The sequence below is a fragment of the Gasterosteus aculeatus genome, chromosome 16 (genome assembly GCF_964276395.1).
Source record: "Gasterosteus aculeatus chromosome 16, fGasAcu3.hap1.1, whole genome shotgun sequence".
Classification (NCBI taxonomy): Eukaryota; Metazoa; Chordata; class Actinopteri; order Perciformes; family Gasterosteidae; genus Gasterosteus; species Gasterosteus aculeatus.
The window spans coordinates 5,159,961-5,174,160 of NC_135704.1; the positions used below are offsets into that span (position 1 = coordinate 5,159,961).

General features: G+C 42.1%; 2 protein-coding genes across 2 annotated transcripts; one reads left to right on the top strand and one right to left on the bottom strand.

Annotated features, from left to right (window-relative positions):
• Positions 1-2,485: 2,485 nt before the first annotated feature.
• Positions 2,486-3,622, top strand: LOC120834453 (trace amine-associated receptor 13c-like). The gene is made up of 2 exons (XM_040202448.2): positions 2,486-2,655; positions 2,818-3,622. Exons 1-2 carry the CDS (start codon positions 2,486-2,488, stop codon positions 3,620-3,622), a joined length of 975 nt encoding a protein of 324 aa, XP_040058382.2.
• Positions 3,623-10,425: 6,803 nt separating this feature from the next.
• Positions 10,426-12,951, bottom strand: LOC144388860 (trace amine-associated receptor 13c-like). Its single transcript, XM_078091416.1, has one exon. It carries the CDS (start codon positions 11,985-11,987, stop codon positions 11,148-11,150), a length of 840 nt encoding a protein of 279 aa, XP_077947542.1. The 5' UTR covers positions 11,988-12,951; the 3' UTR covers positions 10,426-11,147.
• Between the last annotated feature and the right edge of the window lie 1,249 nt (positions 12,952-14,200).

Here is a 14,200-nt window from a genome sequence, read left to right on the forward strand (position 1 = left end):
GGTCTCCAATCACAACGCTAGTAGAACTACCTACAGCATCGCGGAAGCTCAGCGAGTTGTTGAAGTTTGCAGCATTTGTGCTAAATGCTAATGGCCTGGATTAAAACACTTGCTGTTCTCATCATTTGCTTCGGTCATGTCTGATGGTGGCTAGTCGGACTTCTAATATCACTCGTTTTCGTCTTCTTTAGGAAGCGTTGTGTTCTTTAATTCTCTGATTGGTTGGTTTTGTGGCACAAATGTAACGCTGCTGCAAGTCGAGCGAGCGCAGCGTGAAGAGGTGGAGAGAGCGCAGCAACCGCTGCCTGCGCGCAGAAAACCAGTTTGTGGAGAGGGCACCTGAGTAAACTGCGCGCACGGAATGTTTTTCTTTGCTACAACATAGTTCTCTGTGCTCAAAACTTACAATTACACGCTCAGGATTGTGGCACAAATATAACGCCATAGGGCCAGACCATTATGGCCGACGGGGGGGATGACACTGACGGTCCGACCGGCGAACGGAACGGTCGGCGCTGGGGTGGAGGTTGTAAGTGGCTGCTAACAGCGACGTTGCTACAATATAGAACTCGCGGGCCGCACTAACATTACACTTTCATATGAAGGCGGGGGCCATAAAATATCGTCCCGAGGTCCGCAATTGGCCCGCGGGCCGCGAGTTTGAGACCCCTGCTCTAAAGCATGTTGGTCCGACAGGAACCAGGTTTCAGTATCTCAAGTGTAACAATGACCTTAATTGATTTTCTGAACCAGGGGTAGAGAAAACAAAAATAAGGGAGTTCAAGCCAGAGCTCTGTTTGTGCCATGCGCCGCGCATACATTGAATTTGGTTGTGTGTGATGCTGCTAAGAGATCTGTTGATGCTATCAGTTACTTTGGTGTCCCACAAAAGCTATACACATTATTTTTAGGCTCCACCCAAAGATGGGCCATACTGAAGAAGCATGTGAGCATCACTTTAAAGATGTGGGCAGAAACAAGGTGGGAGAGCAGGTCAAAAGTGTTGAGCCCATGAGGTACCACGGAGCTGCCGTGAGAGAGGCTTTAATTGAGGTGAGAAACCACACCAAAGATCCCACTGTAAAGGCTGAGGCCCAGTCTTTGTCTGAGGAGGTGGGGTCATACCGTTTCAGCATTTGCACAGTTGTTTGGTATGACATGCTATCTTCGATATAGCATGCCAGCAAACTCATGCAGTCTCCTGATATGCATGTGGACCTGGCTGTGAGTCTTTTGAAGAAGACTGAGCAAGGTCTCCAGAGCTACAGGGCAAGTGGCTTTGTGACTGCACAGATGGCGGCACAAGACATTTGTCAAGAAATTAATGTGGAAGCTGTTTTAAAACAAAAAAGGATGAGGTCTACAAAGTGCCACTTCTCATATGAATCACATGATGAGCCTATCAGCGATGCACTTAAGAAGTTGGACGTTGGATTCTTCAATGTTGTCGTTGATGCAGCCACATCAGCCATCAAGGAGAGATTTTCCACATTAGAAAATGTCGGAAATAAATTCAGGGTGTTGACACATTTCCCAAGTCTTGCAGATGAAGAGCTGGCAGAGCGATGCAAGGCACTAGGCACCACACTGCACTTTAAGGGGCACTCTGATTTGGACAGTAGAAAGCTTGTGCAGGAAATTAAGAAATTCCCTGACCTGCCATCAAAGACCATGAGCCTCCTTGAGCCAATCACTTTTGTGCATGACAAGGATCTATCAGAGATCTACCCCAACTTTTGGACTGCTCTCAGGATTGCACTTACTCTGCCAGTCACAGTGGCTCAAGCAGAGAGGAGCTTTTCCAAACTGAAGTTGATCAAGTCATACCTTAGCTCAACCATGTCCCAGAAACGGCTCACTGGCCTTGGTGTCATCAGCATCAATCATTCAATAGGGGAGCAGATTTCATACAAAGACATTATTGATGATTTTGCATCAAGGAAGGCCAGAAATGTCAGGTTTCAGATTTAGTTTGTGTTTTCTGTTCTTAGTGCAATAGTGAAACAGTTTGATTGTATTTAGTGTGTTTCCACATTTGTGTAATGAAGAATATGTGCTATTTACAATATTTATTCTATATTTTATTTGTATATTGTTCTTTTGTATTGTATATTTTGTGCAAATGTGTGTTTCCTGTTGTAAGAGTAACTGGATTCTGTTAATTGTGTTTTTCTAATGTAATTCTCTCACTTATGTTAAAATAAAAAAAATATAACTGCAGAATTTTGTGAACTTTTTTTTGGGGGGGGGGGGGGGGGGTGGTCTCATTCAATGCAGAACCGCCCCTGTCAACATCGAAATAGATCATAGTCTCCAGCGGGAAGGAAGATAAGCACTATTGTTCTTCAATCTCCATGGAGAAAGAAACAACAGCAGAGGTGATGAAGCAGGAGGGGTGGACCCAAAGTAAAGAGACAAATCAGTTGTAAGACAAGAAGCTTTGGCCAGTCAGCTGAAGCTGTTCTGCAGCTTCTCCTCTCCGGTGATGGAATCGGTGGGAACTGAACTTTGCTTTCCACAACTCATCAACACCTCCTGCAGAAAGACAATTCGTCCTCACTTAGAAGCAATGTTGATTTACATGTTGTTGTCCTCCATCTCTCTGTTCACTGTAGCTCTCAACCTGCTGGTCATCATCTCCATCTCCCACTTCAAGTAGAGACAGATTTCATTTATTTGTGAAAGTGGTAGATGGAAACCAGTGTTATAAATTTGTAGATTTTGCTAATTCATTATTCTTGTATTGTTTAATTATATCTGATAGATCCCATAATTCCATAATTATTGATGCAAATATCAATATTTGTTTCCCTCCAGGCAGCTCCACACCCCCACCAACCTCCTCCTCCTCTCTCTGGCCGTCTCAGATTTCTTCATGGGCCTTAACATGATCTTTCAAATAAGGATGATAGACGGCTGCTGGTTGCTCGGTGATCTCATGTGTTCTCTTTCGTTGATTCTAGCATCCATTATTTTTTTGGCCTCAGTAGGAACCATGGTGCTCATATCAGTGGATCGATATGTGGCTATTTGTTATCCTCTGCATTACTTCACCAAAATCAAAACAAAAAGAGTTCAACTCTGTGTTTGTCTGTGTTGGATGTTTGCTGCTTTAATTTACAGTCTGTTGCTGAAGAATAACCTGCAACATCCAGGCAGGTATAACTCCTGCATAGGAGAGTGTGTTATTGACATAAACTATATTGCTAGTCTTCTTGATCTAATTGTTACATTCATTGTTCCCATTACTGTTATTGTCATTCTATATATTAGAATATTTGTGGTGGCTGTGTATCAGGCTCGTGCCATGCGGTCTCACATTGCAGTTGTGACAATGAAAGCAACCGTTAAAAAGCCTGAAATGAAAGCAGCCAGGAATCTTGGTGTTGTTGTAGTTGTGTTTCTGATATGTGTTTGCCCATATTATTGTTTTGTTCTAACATCCCAAAATAACGTGTACACAACCTCATCTGTAACCATTTTAATATGGCTGTTAAATTGTAACTCCTGTCTCAACCCTCTGATCTATGCCACTCTCTACCCCTGGTTCAGAAAATCAATTAAGGTCATTGTTACACTTGAGATACTGAAGCCTGGTTCCTGTCGGACCAACATGCTTTAGAGACATGCTGCATGGGTCTAAATTTAGACCTTTAGGCTGAACAACAATATGAAGAATTTTATCCATGGTGCAAAATAATCAGGATTTCCCTTTTCACCTCAACTTATTGGGCCAAAGCAAATTTGTTTCCCCCGGGCAGACCTACAATAACCTGGTACAGCTGTATTGTACATCACTATCCCTCTGATACTTTTCCTTGTTACCCTGCCGCTTCTATCTTTTATTATGAACTGATTCAATGTAGAAAGTGCAAGCACATGTACAGTTTAAAAACAAGGCAAGCATCTTCAAAATGTGAAAGAAAAACATGAAAATTGAATAGATTGTGCTTTCCAATTATCTGACTAAATGTCAATAAAAACATTTAAAACAGAATATATATATTGAATCCATAAACAACAATATCATCTTTTATTACTTAAACTATTTTAATTGAAAAGAAGGTAATCAGGATTAGCTGATTTCATTTAAGTAAGGTACAGTAGAAGTGAGTCAATATATCGGCCCGAAAAGGGCATTCATTTCATCGTGGGTGTTTCAATATATCTTAAATGTGAACCATGAATTAATTACATTACAGTATGAAAATCTTAGTGTGAGAAAACTTTAGTGCTGATTGCTATTGGCTTATATTCAGTAGAAAAATATGCAACACGGTATTGATGCTTTCAAGTTGATATTGATAGATTGTAGACAAAACATCTGTACTTCATAAATATATAAATAAAATATACATGATATTATAATCTTCTTAAAAAAATACATTTGTGTGCAGTGCCTCACTTTATATCCATGCTCGTTGTAAACTCTTATTTTAACTCAATTCTCATCTCTATTAACATCACATGAAGCAAATTAATGTGATTTTGATCAAACTGGGTTCTTGCTTTACATTTCTGCTTTTAATCATTGAAAAGCTGTACCAGTTAAACCAGAAGTAGAATTTTATAGTTTGATTCTGGGTCTAGGTCCGAAGCTCATCTACAACTCATACAGCAGCAGTATTATTCACAGTAATATGTCAGCTCTCCTCAGAACTGTAAAGAAATCCCCAGCAACAATAGTTTGCAATCTGGCATTACAAACTGTACGGGGAGCACCAGTGAGACTGTACAGGAACAGTGGTGGTTCTTGACCATTTGAAAAGGGGGGCCCGGCTGCGCCCACACATGATTTCATGGGTACCACGTGTATTAAGCTAATCATATTTATTTTATTGGCACTGCTGGCAGGGTCTGGAGGAATCCTGCGATGTGCAATGAGCAGAAAGCAGGCAGGTGGCAGGCCGATCCGTGGTTGGTTGGGCTCATACAGTCCTATGGCAGCCAGAGAGACACCTTTTTTTTTACAAAGCATTTGATGTATTGATTTTTTCCACCTTTGCTTGAAGTGAGTCGATTCAGCAGTTTTTATCATAATCATTGATCTAATTTACAGTAGTTTTTTAAATCATATTATCAGGGTGCTAGTCTTTTTTCTTAGAATGCAGAAGATCTTAAAGCAATCCGCCTTTCGGCTGTCTTAGAAAGGTCCTTTCTGTGTTCGTCATCTGCCAAAAGAATAAATAGATCATTTTTAACAAGTCCTCTTGAGAAGATACCTGTAGGTTCCTCTTTCTAAACAGGGAAAAGAGAGTTCCAGTACAGTATGTTTTTAGTAATCAGGTTTATTGGAATCTAAAAAAGGCCACATCCACTCAAAAAGGCAATTAGAGTCTCCATACGGATATTCCGGCAAGCCGAAGACTAAAACCTGGCCCCTCTTACTTTGAGGTGATACGTTAGCCACCAAACCAACATGCTGCCACGTTATACACAACTGATTCTTCAATGTATTTGATATATGTTTGCATATCAGGAGTCACACAACCGACTTTCTAGAGTGGCGGGAGCAGTTTTATTTGACCAAGTTCCTTTAGTGTTGCACTGAAAAAGTATAATATGTAAACACATCTTAATGATTGGCATGTAACAGAATTTACATAAAAAGTTGCTGAATCAACACTTTTACATCTGTTATTTAATTTCTCACCAGTAAGAAAGGTCTAATATCCACCACTGTGCAGTGTCTCTCTACAGAATGTTGGTCTCACATGAGCCAGGCTGCAGTATTCTTGGTAAAACACAGTTGAAATAAAACAGAACGGTTTTATTCTTTATAAATTAGGCCGAATTAGACAGATGCATGAAACAAGGGCCCCGTTCCTCGTACTTGGCTAACTGAGTTAGCCGGATAACTTACTCACCATAAGATGACGTAGATCAGGTTTTTCAGTTCCCTGATGCAAGTTTGGTTTAACCGGGGGTTTCGACCACCGGCAGGGTGACGTGCTCCGCGGCTGCAGGGAGAGCTAACAATCGGCTGGCCCGGGAAGAACACAGGACGGCGTTCCACCTGTAGTAGTTCAGGTTGAAAGACTGGCCGGATCGTTGTTGTTTTAGGTGAGATTTTAGCTTAGTTGGGTTCACTGCTTCTCAGCAAATTATTGCACGTGATTTCAGATAGTGTGCGAAATGTCATTTTATCGCAAATTAGTAAGAACTGATATCGTCGTCAAAACACAGCAGAGGTGTTGTCCGACCGGACAAACACCTGCTTTCCCTCCCGGTATAGCGGGAGAGCGCTAGCTCTTGAACATTGGCAGGCCCCTGTGGTCCAGAGCAAAGTCCTGTTCTACACCATTGTGCATCACCTCTGGAGGCAGGCATCGGCTGTGACAGGAAAAATGCCACAGGGGCTCCCTGTGGATAAAGTGAGTAGGCAGCGTTTTGATCCGACTATTGCCCTGAGACTCTGCATACAGAGTGATAGTGAGGTTGTGCAGCCGGGTGAAAAAACCAAGGGAACAACAGCTGAGGCTGTTGTCAGTCCAACTAATAGGTGGAGGGGGAGGCAACAGTTTACCTCTTTAGAAGGAGAGATGCTGTGGGCAAGTCATTCACATGCGCTGGGGCAACGGAGAGCCCCACAGGGCCACACTAACAGTGGTAATGTTCTGAGAAGGGCCAAGGCAGCTCCACCCTCTAGCCCTGGTGGAACCTTAGCCAACTGTCTAAGTGCAGCAGTATCTTTCGCCCTGCAGTAAAACATCCGGTAAGTACTCATGGAGAGGGTCTGAATGTAAGCCCTCTGGGCAGTAAATAAAGGGGCTGGCTGTGGTGACGCACCCTGGAACATGAGAATAGGTTGATAGACGTGAATCACTCTCCCTTGGAGACAGAACGCAAGACGTCTGCTGTGCTCTACATACGCAATGGCAACACTGCGGTATTTAGACTTAAGGTCGATGTCTGTACATAGCCCAAAACCTCTCTTTCGAGAAGGTAGGCTCAAGTATTACCCCCACGGGTTGTGACAGGGGGTCCAGCCTCAATAGTTCACTCAGCCAACTCCTGGCTCAGGGCTAGGTATTTCGCCGGTATGGTGTTCTTGGCCATCGCAACCTGGCTTGAGGCTGGCATCGGAATTACTACCCTTGGGATAAAAAGGCTGGCCCAGAGATCTCATTTCTTGGCCACCCTGCTTCTGGAGGCTTTTGGCAGCGGGTTAGGCCCCAGGTTCGGCGGTTGCCAGCGAGAACATATGGTAGAGTTGCATGGGCAGTGAGCCGGCCGCTAGGCGGCCTCTGGCAGTTACTGGGGTTAGCTATGGGCTGAGGAGGGCCTTGGGAGAGTGGGGCAAAGTGGAACCCCCTAGGTATGGGTTAGTGCCGGCTTTCCACTGTGTTAGCCCAAGTGAGGACAAAGGGTCAGCCATGACTACTGCTAGTTTTTCAGTGACACCTGCTAAATGTGTTAGCTGTAAAGTCCCTTCAGAAATGTAGCCAGTGCTAGTGACAGGGGTTTTTCAAGAAATCTTGGAGTGACATTTTGTTGGGGGTGGACGCTACGGCCGACAGGGGGAAGGGGACCGGAGTCTGATTTTTTTTCTTTTTTTTGGGCGTGAGGAATTGGATGTGTGGCGGGAGTGTGTGAATAGAGACCGTAATGAGTAACCGTCACGCTCAATGCGTGACACTTGAGAGCCCTGTAGTGTTGATCCAGTCAACTAGCACCACACTCAGTCAGGAGGACGACCTACTAGCTGTGCTAGCCATAAGGCAACAAAATAAACTTTAAACGTGCTAGTGTTGATCGAGTGAACTAAGCACAACACCAGATGTCAGTCTGTCTCACCAGTCTGTGCGAGAGCAATCTGCTAACTGTGGTAGTTTTAAATATTTACAGAACAAGTGTACTGAATGCGGCTAGTCAACTAGAGTTGATCTAGTCAACTGCTCCCACATCAGTTAGTCTGGGCGCGGCCACCTTGCTAACTATGCTAGCCGTCCGTAAAAACGGACGGCGGTTAGAAACAATTAAATCGATCTCACTGATTGCCGTCTTCGCGCTTCAGGTGGTCCTCGATAGACTCAGTGTCGGAGTCTTTGGAGGGCGTGAGGTCCGCATTTCCAACCGATGGTCACAAGGCAACACGCAATAAGCTGAAATATATCTCAGCATTAGAGAAATAGCTTGTTTAAGCTTAGCTACAAGGGTAGCTACCTGCGAGAGATAGCGAGAAGATGAAATAGGACTGATCTCAGGATGACCCCGGTACTGATACATGACAGGGGATCATTTGAGGTCACAGGTGACTTGGTATGTTGGTATAAAGACTCAACCTGCGCATGCGCGAGACAGAAGCTAATCCAGTGTAAAGTACGGTCAGTAAGAATGAAATGGAACATGTTAACACAATTTACTTTTATGGTGGACACACACTATTCCCGCTCATCAGCATACGACCATTGTCAAATTGTCACATGACTGTGGTAGTCTCTTAGTGTCCGGTTGTAGACAGGCAAAAGATTAGGAAAAATATTCCACCGATTCAAGGCCAGGTTCTTCACATGTTTTAATACTTAAATAGTACATGAGCTTCTGTTTCCATCCTTAATTTGACTAATGAGTAAATGGAACACAGGGATGGTCAAGGGGGAAGTGAGAGTTTGTAAGATGGGAGGGGATACATAAAGTGTGCCTAAATATGTATTTCGCGGTATGTACAGAAACTGCCAGTGAAAGCGTGCCTCTAATTTGCGGTGAAAAATTCTCTGCCTCTTAAAAGCAGGTGTAAACCAGAATGCAGGTTCCCTCGCACATGCCACATGGTGTAATGGCAGCAGTACTCCGAGTCAGAAGTTTGAAAAAGATCAGTTCAGAAAAAGAAATTCCGAAGAACTTTAATGGGAACATTCCATATTTTAAAAAGTACTGCTGTTGCCTCTCTCATAACAAAATACAAGCCAAGCTCGATAATGCATGAATTGAGAGGCCGTATCAAGTCTACAAGAATGTTTTGAAAAGATTTGTAGTGCAAAGCAGGCTTATGCAGCCACTATTACTGATAAAACGTGTTTTATTGGTATAAGATGGCTCATACATATCTGCACTAATTTTGTTATGTTTTGCACAGGGTGAAAATGTATGCAGTGTAAAAGCCTTTATTGCCTTATGTTTGTTTTATTTTTCACCGGTTGCACACCATTATCTCTAAAGATAATGGGTTAAAAAACAGGTTAATTTATCCAAAATAAACTATTTTCTTTGTTACTTTTTGCAGAGAGAAAGCTTTTGCATTGATATAACAATATGCTTGTAAATGTCAATTGTAATAAATACCTAATAAGTGATTACCGTTTTTATATTGCATTACTGTTATTTCAATAAAAGTTCAACATTTACAACATTGTTGAGGCTGTAAGGAGTGGACATTTTTCTTCAAAAGTGGGTTGTGACAGAAAAGGTTTGAGAACCAATGAGTTACATAATACTAACAAAATCTGCCTCCTTAAATATTAGTTTCTCTCCTTCTCTTTTTCATTTACACACACACATTCATGTGTAGAGAGAATGCAATGACCTCACTGCAAAGGCTGTTACTTATTTCCCCAATTAATAGTGTGTGTGTGTTCACATAACTCATTCAATATATAATGAAAATGAACCCACGATGAAATGAAGGCCAGAGTGTTTGTTAGAGGAAGACCCTCTCACCCAAAATGAATCAGCACACACTCAAGTGTTATGTGGACTCTTGGGAGGTTTCACAGCACACACAGTCTGTCAATTGAGAAATCAATAAAGATATGATTGCTTCTTAAGATTTTTGGTTAGAAAATCAGGGTTAATTCCAATAACCCTAAATTGAACTGGTTTAAGTAATGAAAGATTGTATGAGATGCACATACTGGTAAAATACATTATAACATTGTTTTGCGCTAAAGCCGTGTCTCAAGTGTCCTGTATTTGACCCTGATGTGCAAAGAGCAGCATGATACAAAATGGTAGTTTGCAGCTGTGCCCTGAGAAGGGAGGGCGGTCGACCCGATCTCATAGAAGCTTCAAAACAAAGGACTTCTGTTCATGGCCTTAGTTCATATCTTATTCTGTACGAAAGTTCCGGATCCACGTTTTTACTTTATGTCAATTAATTATGATTTGCACCGGCCACTGAGGAGGATCTTGTGTGTGTGTGTGCTACCCTCAGCTTCACCTGGGTTCTTATCTCAACCTGCTTTGCAGCTTCTCGTAACTGGCACGGAGAATGTCCTTCACATGTGTATAAAAACTCAGCGTTTTTACTGCTCTGCGACGCCATTACACCGAGTGCTGAGATACGTGCTGGTGTGTTGGACCTCCTGCTTGCAAGCAATAGTTAGAGCCAGATATCTGCGGAGAATTGCTCATGTAATCTTTTTCTCTTCTAAATAAATGTCAACTTTTTGACTTTAATTAATCAACGTGTTGCGATCCTTCTCATCAACCAACTCGGGGGGATTGGAGATCCCGACAATTGATACTTTTGTTTATAGATACAACATATTTATCATGTATTAAATGTGTTTATTCACATAATCCACAGTTGCAGACGTTTGCCCCGTTCTTGCACACTGAATAGGTGCATAATGAAGGATCGAAGTGGTGGGGTAACAAGAGGAAATACCAGAGGGGATAGTGTTGTACAATACAGCCGTTCCAAGTTATTGTAGGTCTGCCCGTGACCTGAGAAAGAAAATTGACCTTTTGCTCTAGCCCAATAAATTAAGGTGAAAAGGGAAATCTTGATTAAGTAATAAAAGATGATAATGTTGTCTATGGATTAGATACATTTATCATCTATTAAATGCATTTATTCACATTAAGTCACATAACTCAAAAGCACAATCTACATTTTGAAGATGCTTGCCTCGTTTGTAAGGCTGTACATGTGCTTGCACTTTCTACATTGAATCAGTTCATAATAAAGGATAGACGAGGCAGGGTAACAAGGGGAAATACCAGAGGGATAGTGTTGTACAATACAGCTGTTCCAAGTCATTGAAGGTCTGCCCGGGGACCTGAGAAAGAAAATATATCTTTTGCTAACTGTGGCACACAAAAGTAAGGTAATAAGGAAGGTTTTAATTAATTTGCACAATGAATAAAAGTGTAGATTTGCTTTTCAGGCTAAAGGTCTAAATTTAGACCCATGCAGCGTGTCTCTAAAGCATGTTGGTCCGATAGGAACCAGGCTTCAGTATCTGAAGTGTAACAATAACCTTAATTGATTTTCTGAACCAGGGGTAGAGAATGGCATAGATCAGAGGGTTGAGACAGGAGTTAAACTGAAACAACCATATTACAATGGTTACAGATGAAGTTGTGTACAAGTTATTTTGGGTTGTCAGAGTGAAACAATAATATGGGAAAATGCATACCAGAAACACAACAACAACAACACCAAGATTCCTGGCTGCTTTCATTTCAGACTTTTTAGCAGTTACTTTCATTGTCACAACTGCAATGTGAGACCGCATGGCACGAGCCTGATACACAACCACCCCAAATATTCTAATATATAGAATGACAATAACAGTAATGGGAAAAATGAATGTAACAATTAGATCAAAAAGATTAGCGATGTAGTTCATGTCAATGACACACTCTCCTATGCAGGAGTTATACCTGCCTGGATGTTGCAGGTTATTCTTCAGCAGCACACTGTTAAATAAAGCAGCAAACATCCAACACAGACAAACACAGACTTGAACTATTTTTGGTTTGACTTTGGTGAAGTAATGCAGAGGATAACAAATAGCTACATATCGTTCCACTGATATGAGCACCATGGTTCCAATTGAGGACGTCATAATAATAGATGATAGAATCAACCAAAGAGAACACATGAGATCACCAAACAACCAGCAGCCGTTGATTATCATTATTTGAAAGATCATGAAGAGACCGACGAAGAAATCTGAGACGGCTAGAGCGAGGAGGAGGAGGTTGGTGGGGGTCTGGAGCTGCCTGGAGGGAAACAAATATTGATAATCAATATTCATGGCATCAATCTGTCAGATAAAAATACACAACAACAAGAAAAAAACAATTAGCAAAATTCAGAAGTTTTTGAATAAGCAATACTTAATTTAACAGTTACAGAAATAAATGAAGTATGTCACTACTTAAAGTGGGAGATGGAGATGATGACCATCAGGTTGAGAGCTACAGTGAGCAGAGAGATGGAGGACAACAAAATGTAAATCAACATTGCTTCTAAGTGAGGACGAATTTGCTTTCTGCAGGAGGTGTTGATGAGTTGTGGAAAGCAAAGTTCAGTTCCCACCGATTCCATCACCGGAGAGGAGAAGCTGCAGAACAGCTTCAGCTGACTGGCCAAAGCTTCTTGTCTTACAACTGATTTGCCTCTTTACTTTGGGTCCACCCCTCCTGCTTCATCACCTCTGCTGTCGTTTTTGTCTCCATGGAGGTTGAAGACCAATAGTTTCTGTGCTCATCTTTCTTCCCGCTGGAGATGACTATGATAAGTCAAATAATTGAGAAAGTTGTCCTACGACAACTTAATCACTTCCTGGCTTCAACTGGCTGCCACGACAATTTCCAGTCAGGATTTCGACCTCTTCATAGCACCGAGACGGCCCTTAAAGTTGTAAATGACATCCGTCTTAACACAGACTCTGGCAAAACTTCAATATTAATGCTATTAGACCTCAGTGCTGCATTTGATACTGTCGACCACTCAATACTTTTGGACAGGTTGGAAAACTAGGTGGGGCTCTCAGGCACAGTCTTAAGCTGGTTCAGGTCATATCTAAAAGACAGGAACTATTTTGTTTCCATTGGTGACTTCGTATCAGAAACAACCGACGTAACGTGTGGAGTCCCCCGAGGTTCGATCTTAGGGCCGACTTTATTCAACATCTACATGCTCCCACTAGGACAAATCATGCAAAGAAATAAAATTGACCACCATTGCTACGCTGATGACACTGTCAGGATCTCCGATCCCCCCGAGTTGGTTGATGAGAAGAATCGCAGCACGTTGATCAATTAAAGTCAAAAGTTAACATTTATTTAGAAGAGAAAAAGATTACATGAGCAATTCTCCGCAGATATCTGGCTCTAACTATTGCTTGCAAGCAGGAGGTCCAACACACCAGCACGTATCTCAGCGCTCGGTGTAATGACTTCTCCGAGCAGTAAAAACGCTGAGTTTTCATACACACGTGAAGGACATTCTCCGTGCCAGCTACGAGAAGCTACAAAGCAGGTTGAGATAAGAACCCAGGTGAAGCTGAGGGTAGCACACACACACACACACACACACACACACACACACACACACACACACAAGATCCTCCTCAGTGGCCGGTGCAAAACATAATTAATTGACATATGGTGAAAACGTGGATCCGGAACTTTCGTACCGAATAAGATATGAACTAAGGCCATGAACAGAAGTCCTTTGTTTTGAAGCATCTATGAGTTGACCGCCCTCCCTTCTCAGGACACAGCTGCAAAGCAACATTTTGTATCATGCTGCTCTTTGCACATCAGGGTCAAATACAGGACACTTGAGACACGGCTTTAGCATAAAACAATGTTATAATATATTTTACCACTACATGCATCTCACAACACCCAAATCTATGTAGCGCTATCACCAAACGACTATCGCCCCATAGATCTTCTGTGCCAGTGCATTGAGCAAATCAAAGACTGGATGTGTCAAAATTTCCTACAACTAAATGAAGACAAAACTGAGATCATTGTATTTGGTGCTAAAAAAGAAAGGTTTAAAGTAACCCAACACCTTCACTCGCTGTCCCTGAAAACATCAAATAAAGCCAGAAATCTGGGGGTTATTATGGATTCAGATTTACATTTGGAGAGTCACATCAAATCAGTAACAAAATCGGCCTACTACCACCTCAAAAATGTCGCACGACTTAGAGGGCTCATGTCAGCTCAAGACTTAGAAACACTTGTACATGCCTTTATAACTAGTAGGCTAGACTATTGTAATGGTCTCCTTGCAGGTCTTCCAAAAAAAACTGTCAGGCAGCTCCAGCTTGTTCAGAACGCTGCTGCTAGAGTTCTAACAAAGACCAAAAAATGTGAGCACATTACACCAATTCTTAAATCTTTACATTGGCTCCCAGTATGTCAGAGAATTAATTTCAAAATCCTACTGCTCTCATATAAATCACTACATGGTTTAGGGCCAAAGTATATCACTGATATGCTTCCACTA

Coding starts and splice junctions, on each gene's coding strand:
- LOC120834453 (XM_040202448.2), top strand. CDS start 2,486: ATGGAATCGGTGGGAACTGAACTTTGCTTTCCACAACTCATCAACACC. Junction 2,656..2,817: donor ATCTCCATCTCCCACTTCAA/GTAGAGACAGAT, acceptor GTTTCCCTCCAG/GCAGCTCCACACCCCCACCA.
- LOC144388860 (XM_078091416.1), bottom strand. CDS start 11,987: ATGAATATTGATTATCAATATTTGTTTCCCTCCAGGCAGCTCCAGACC.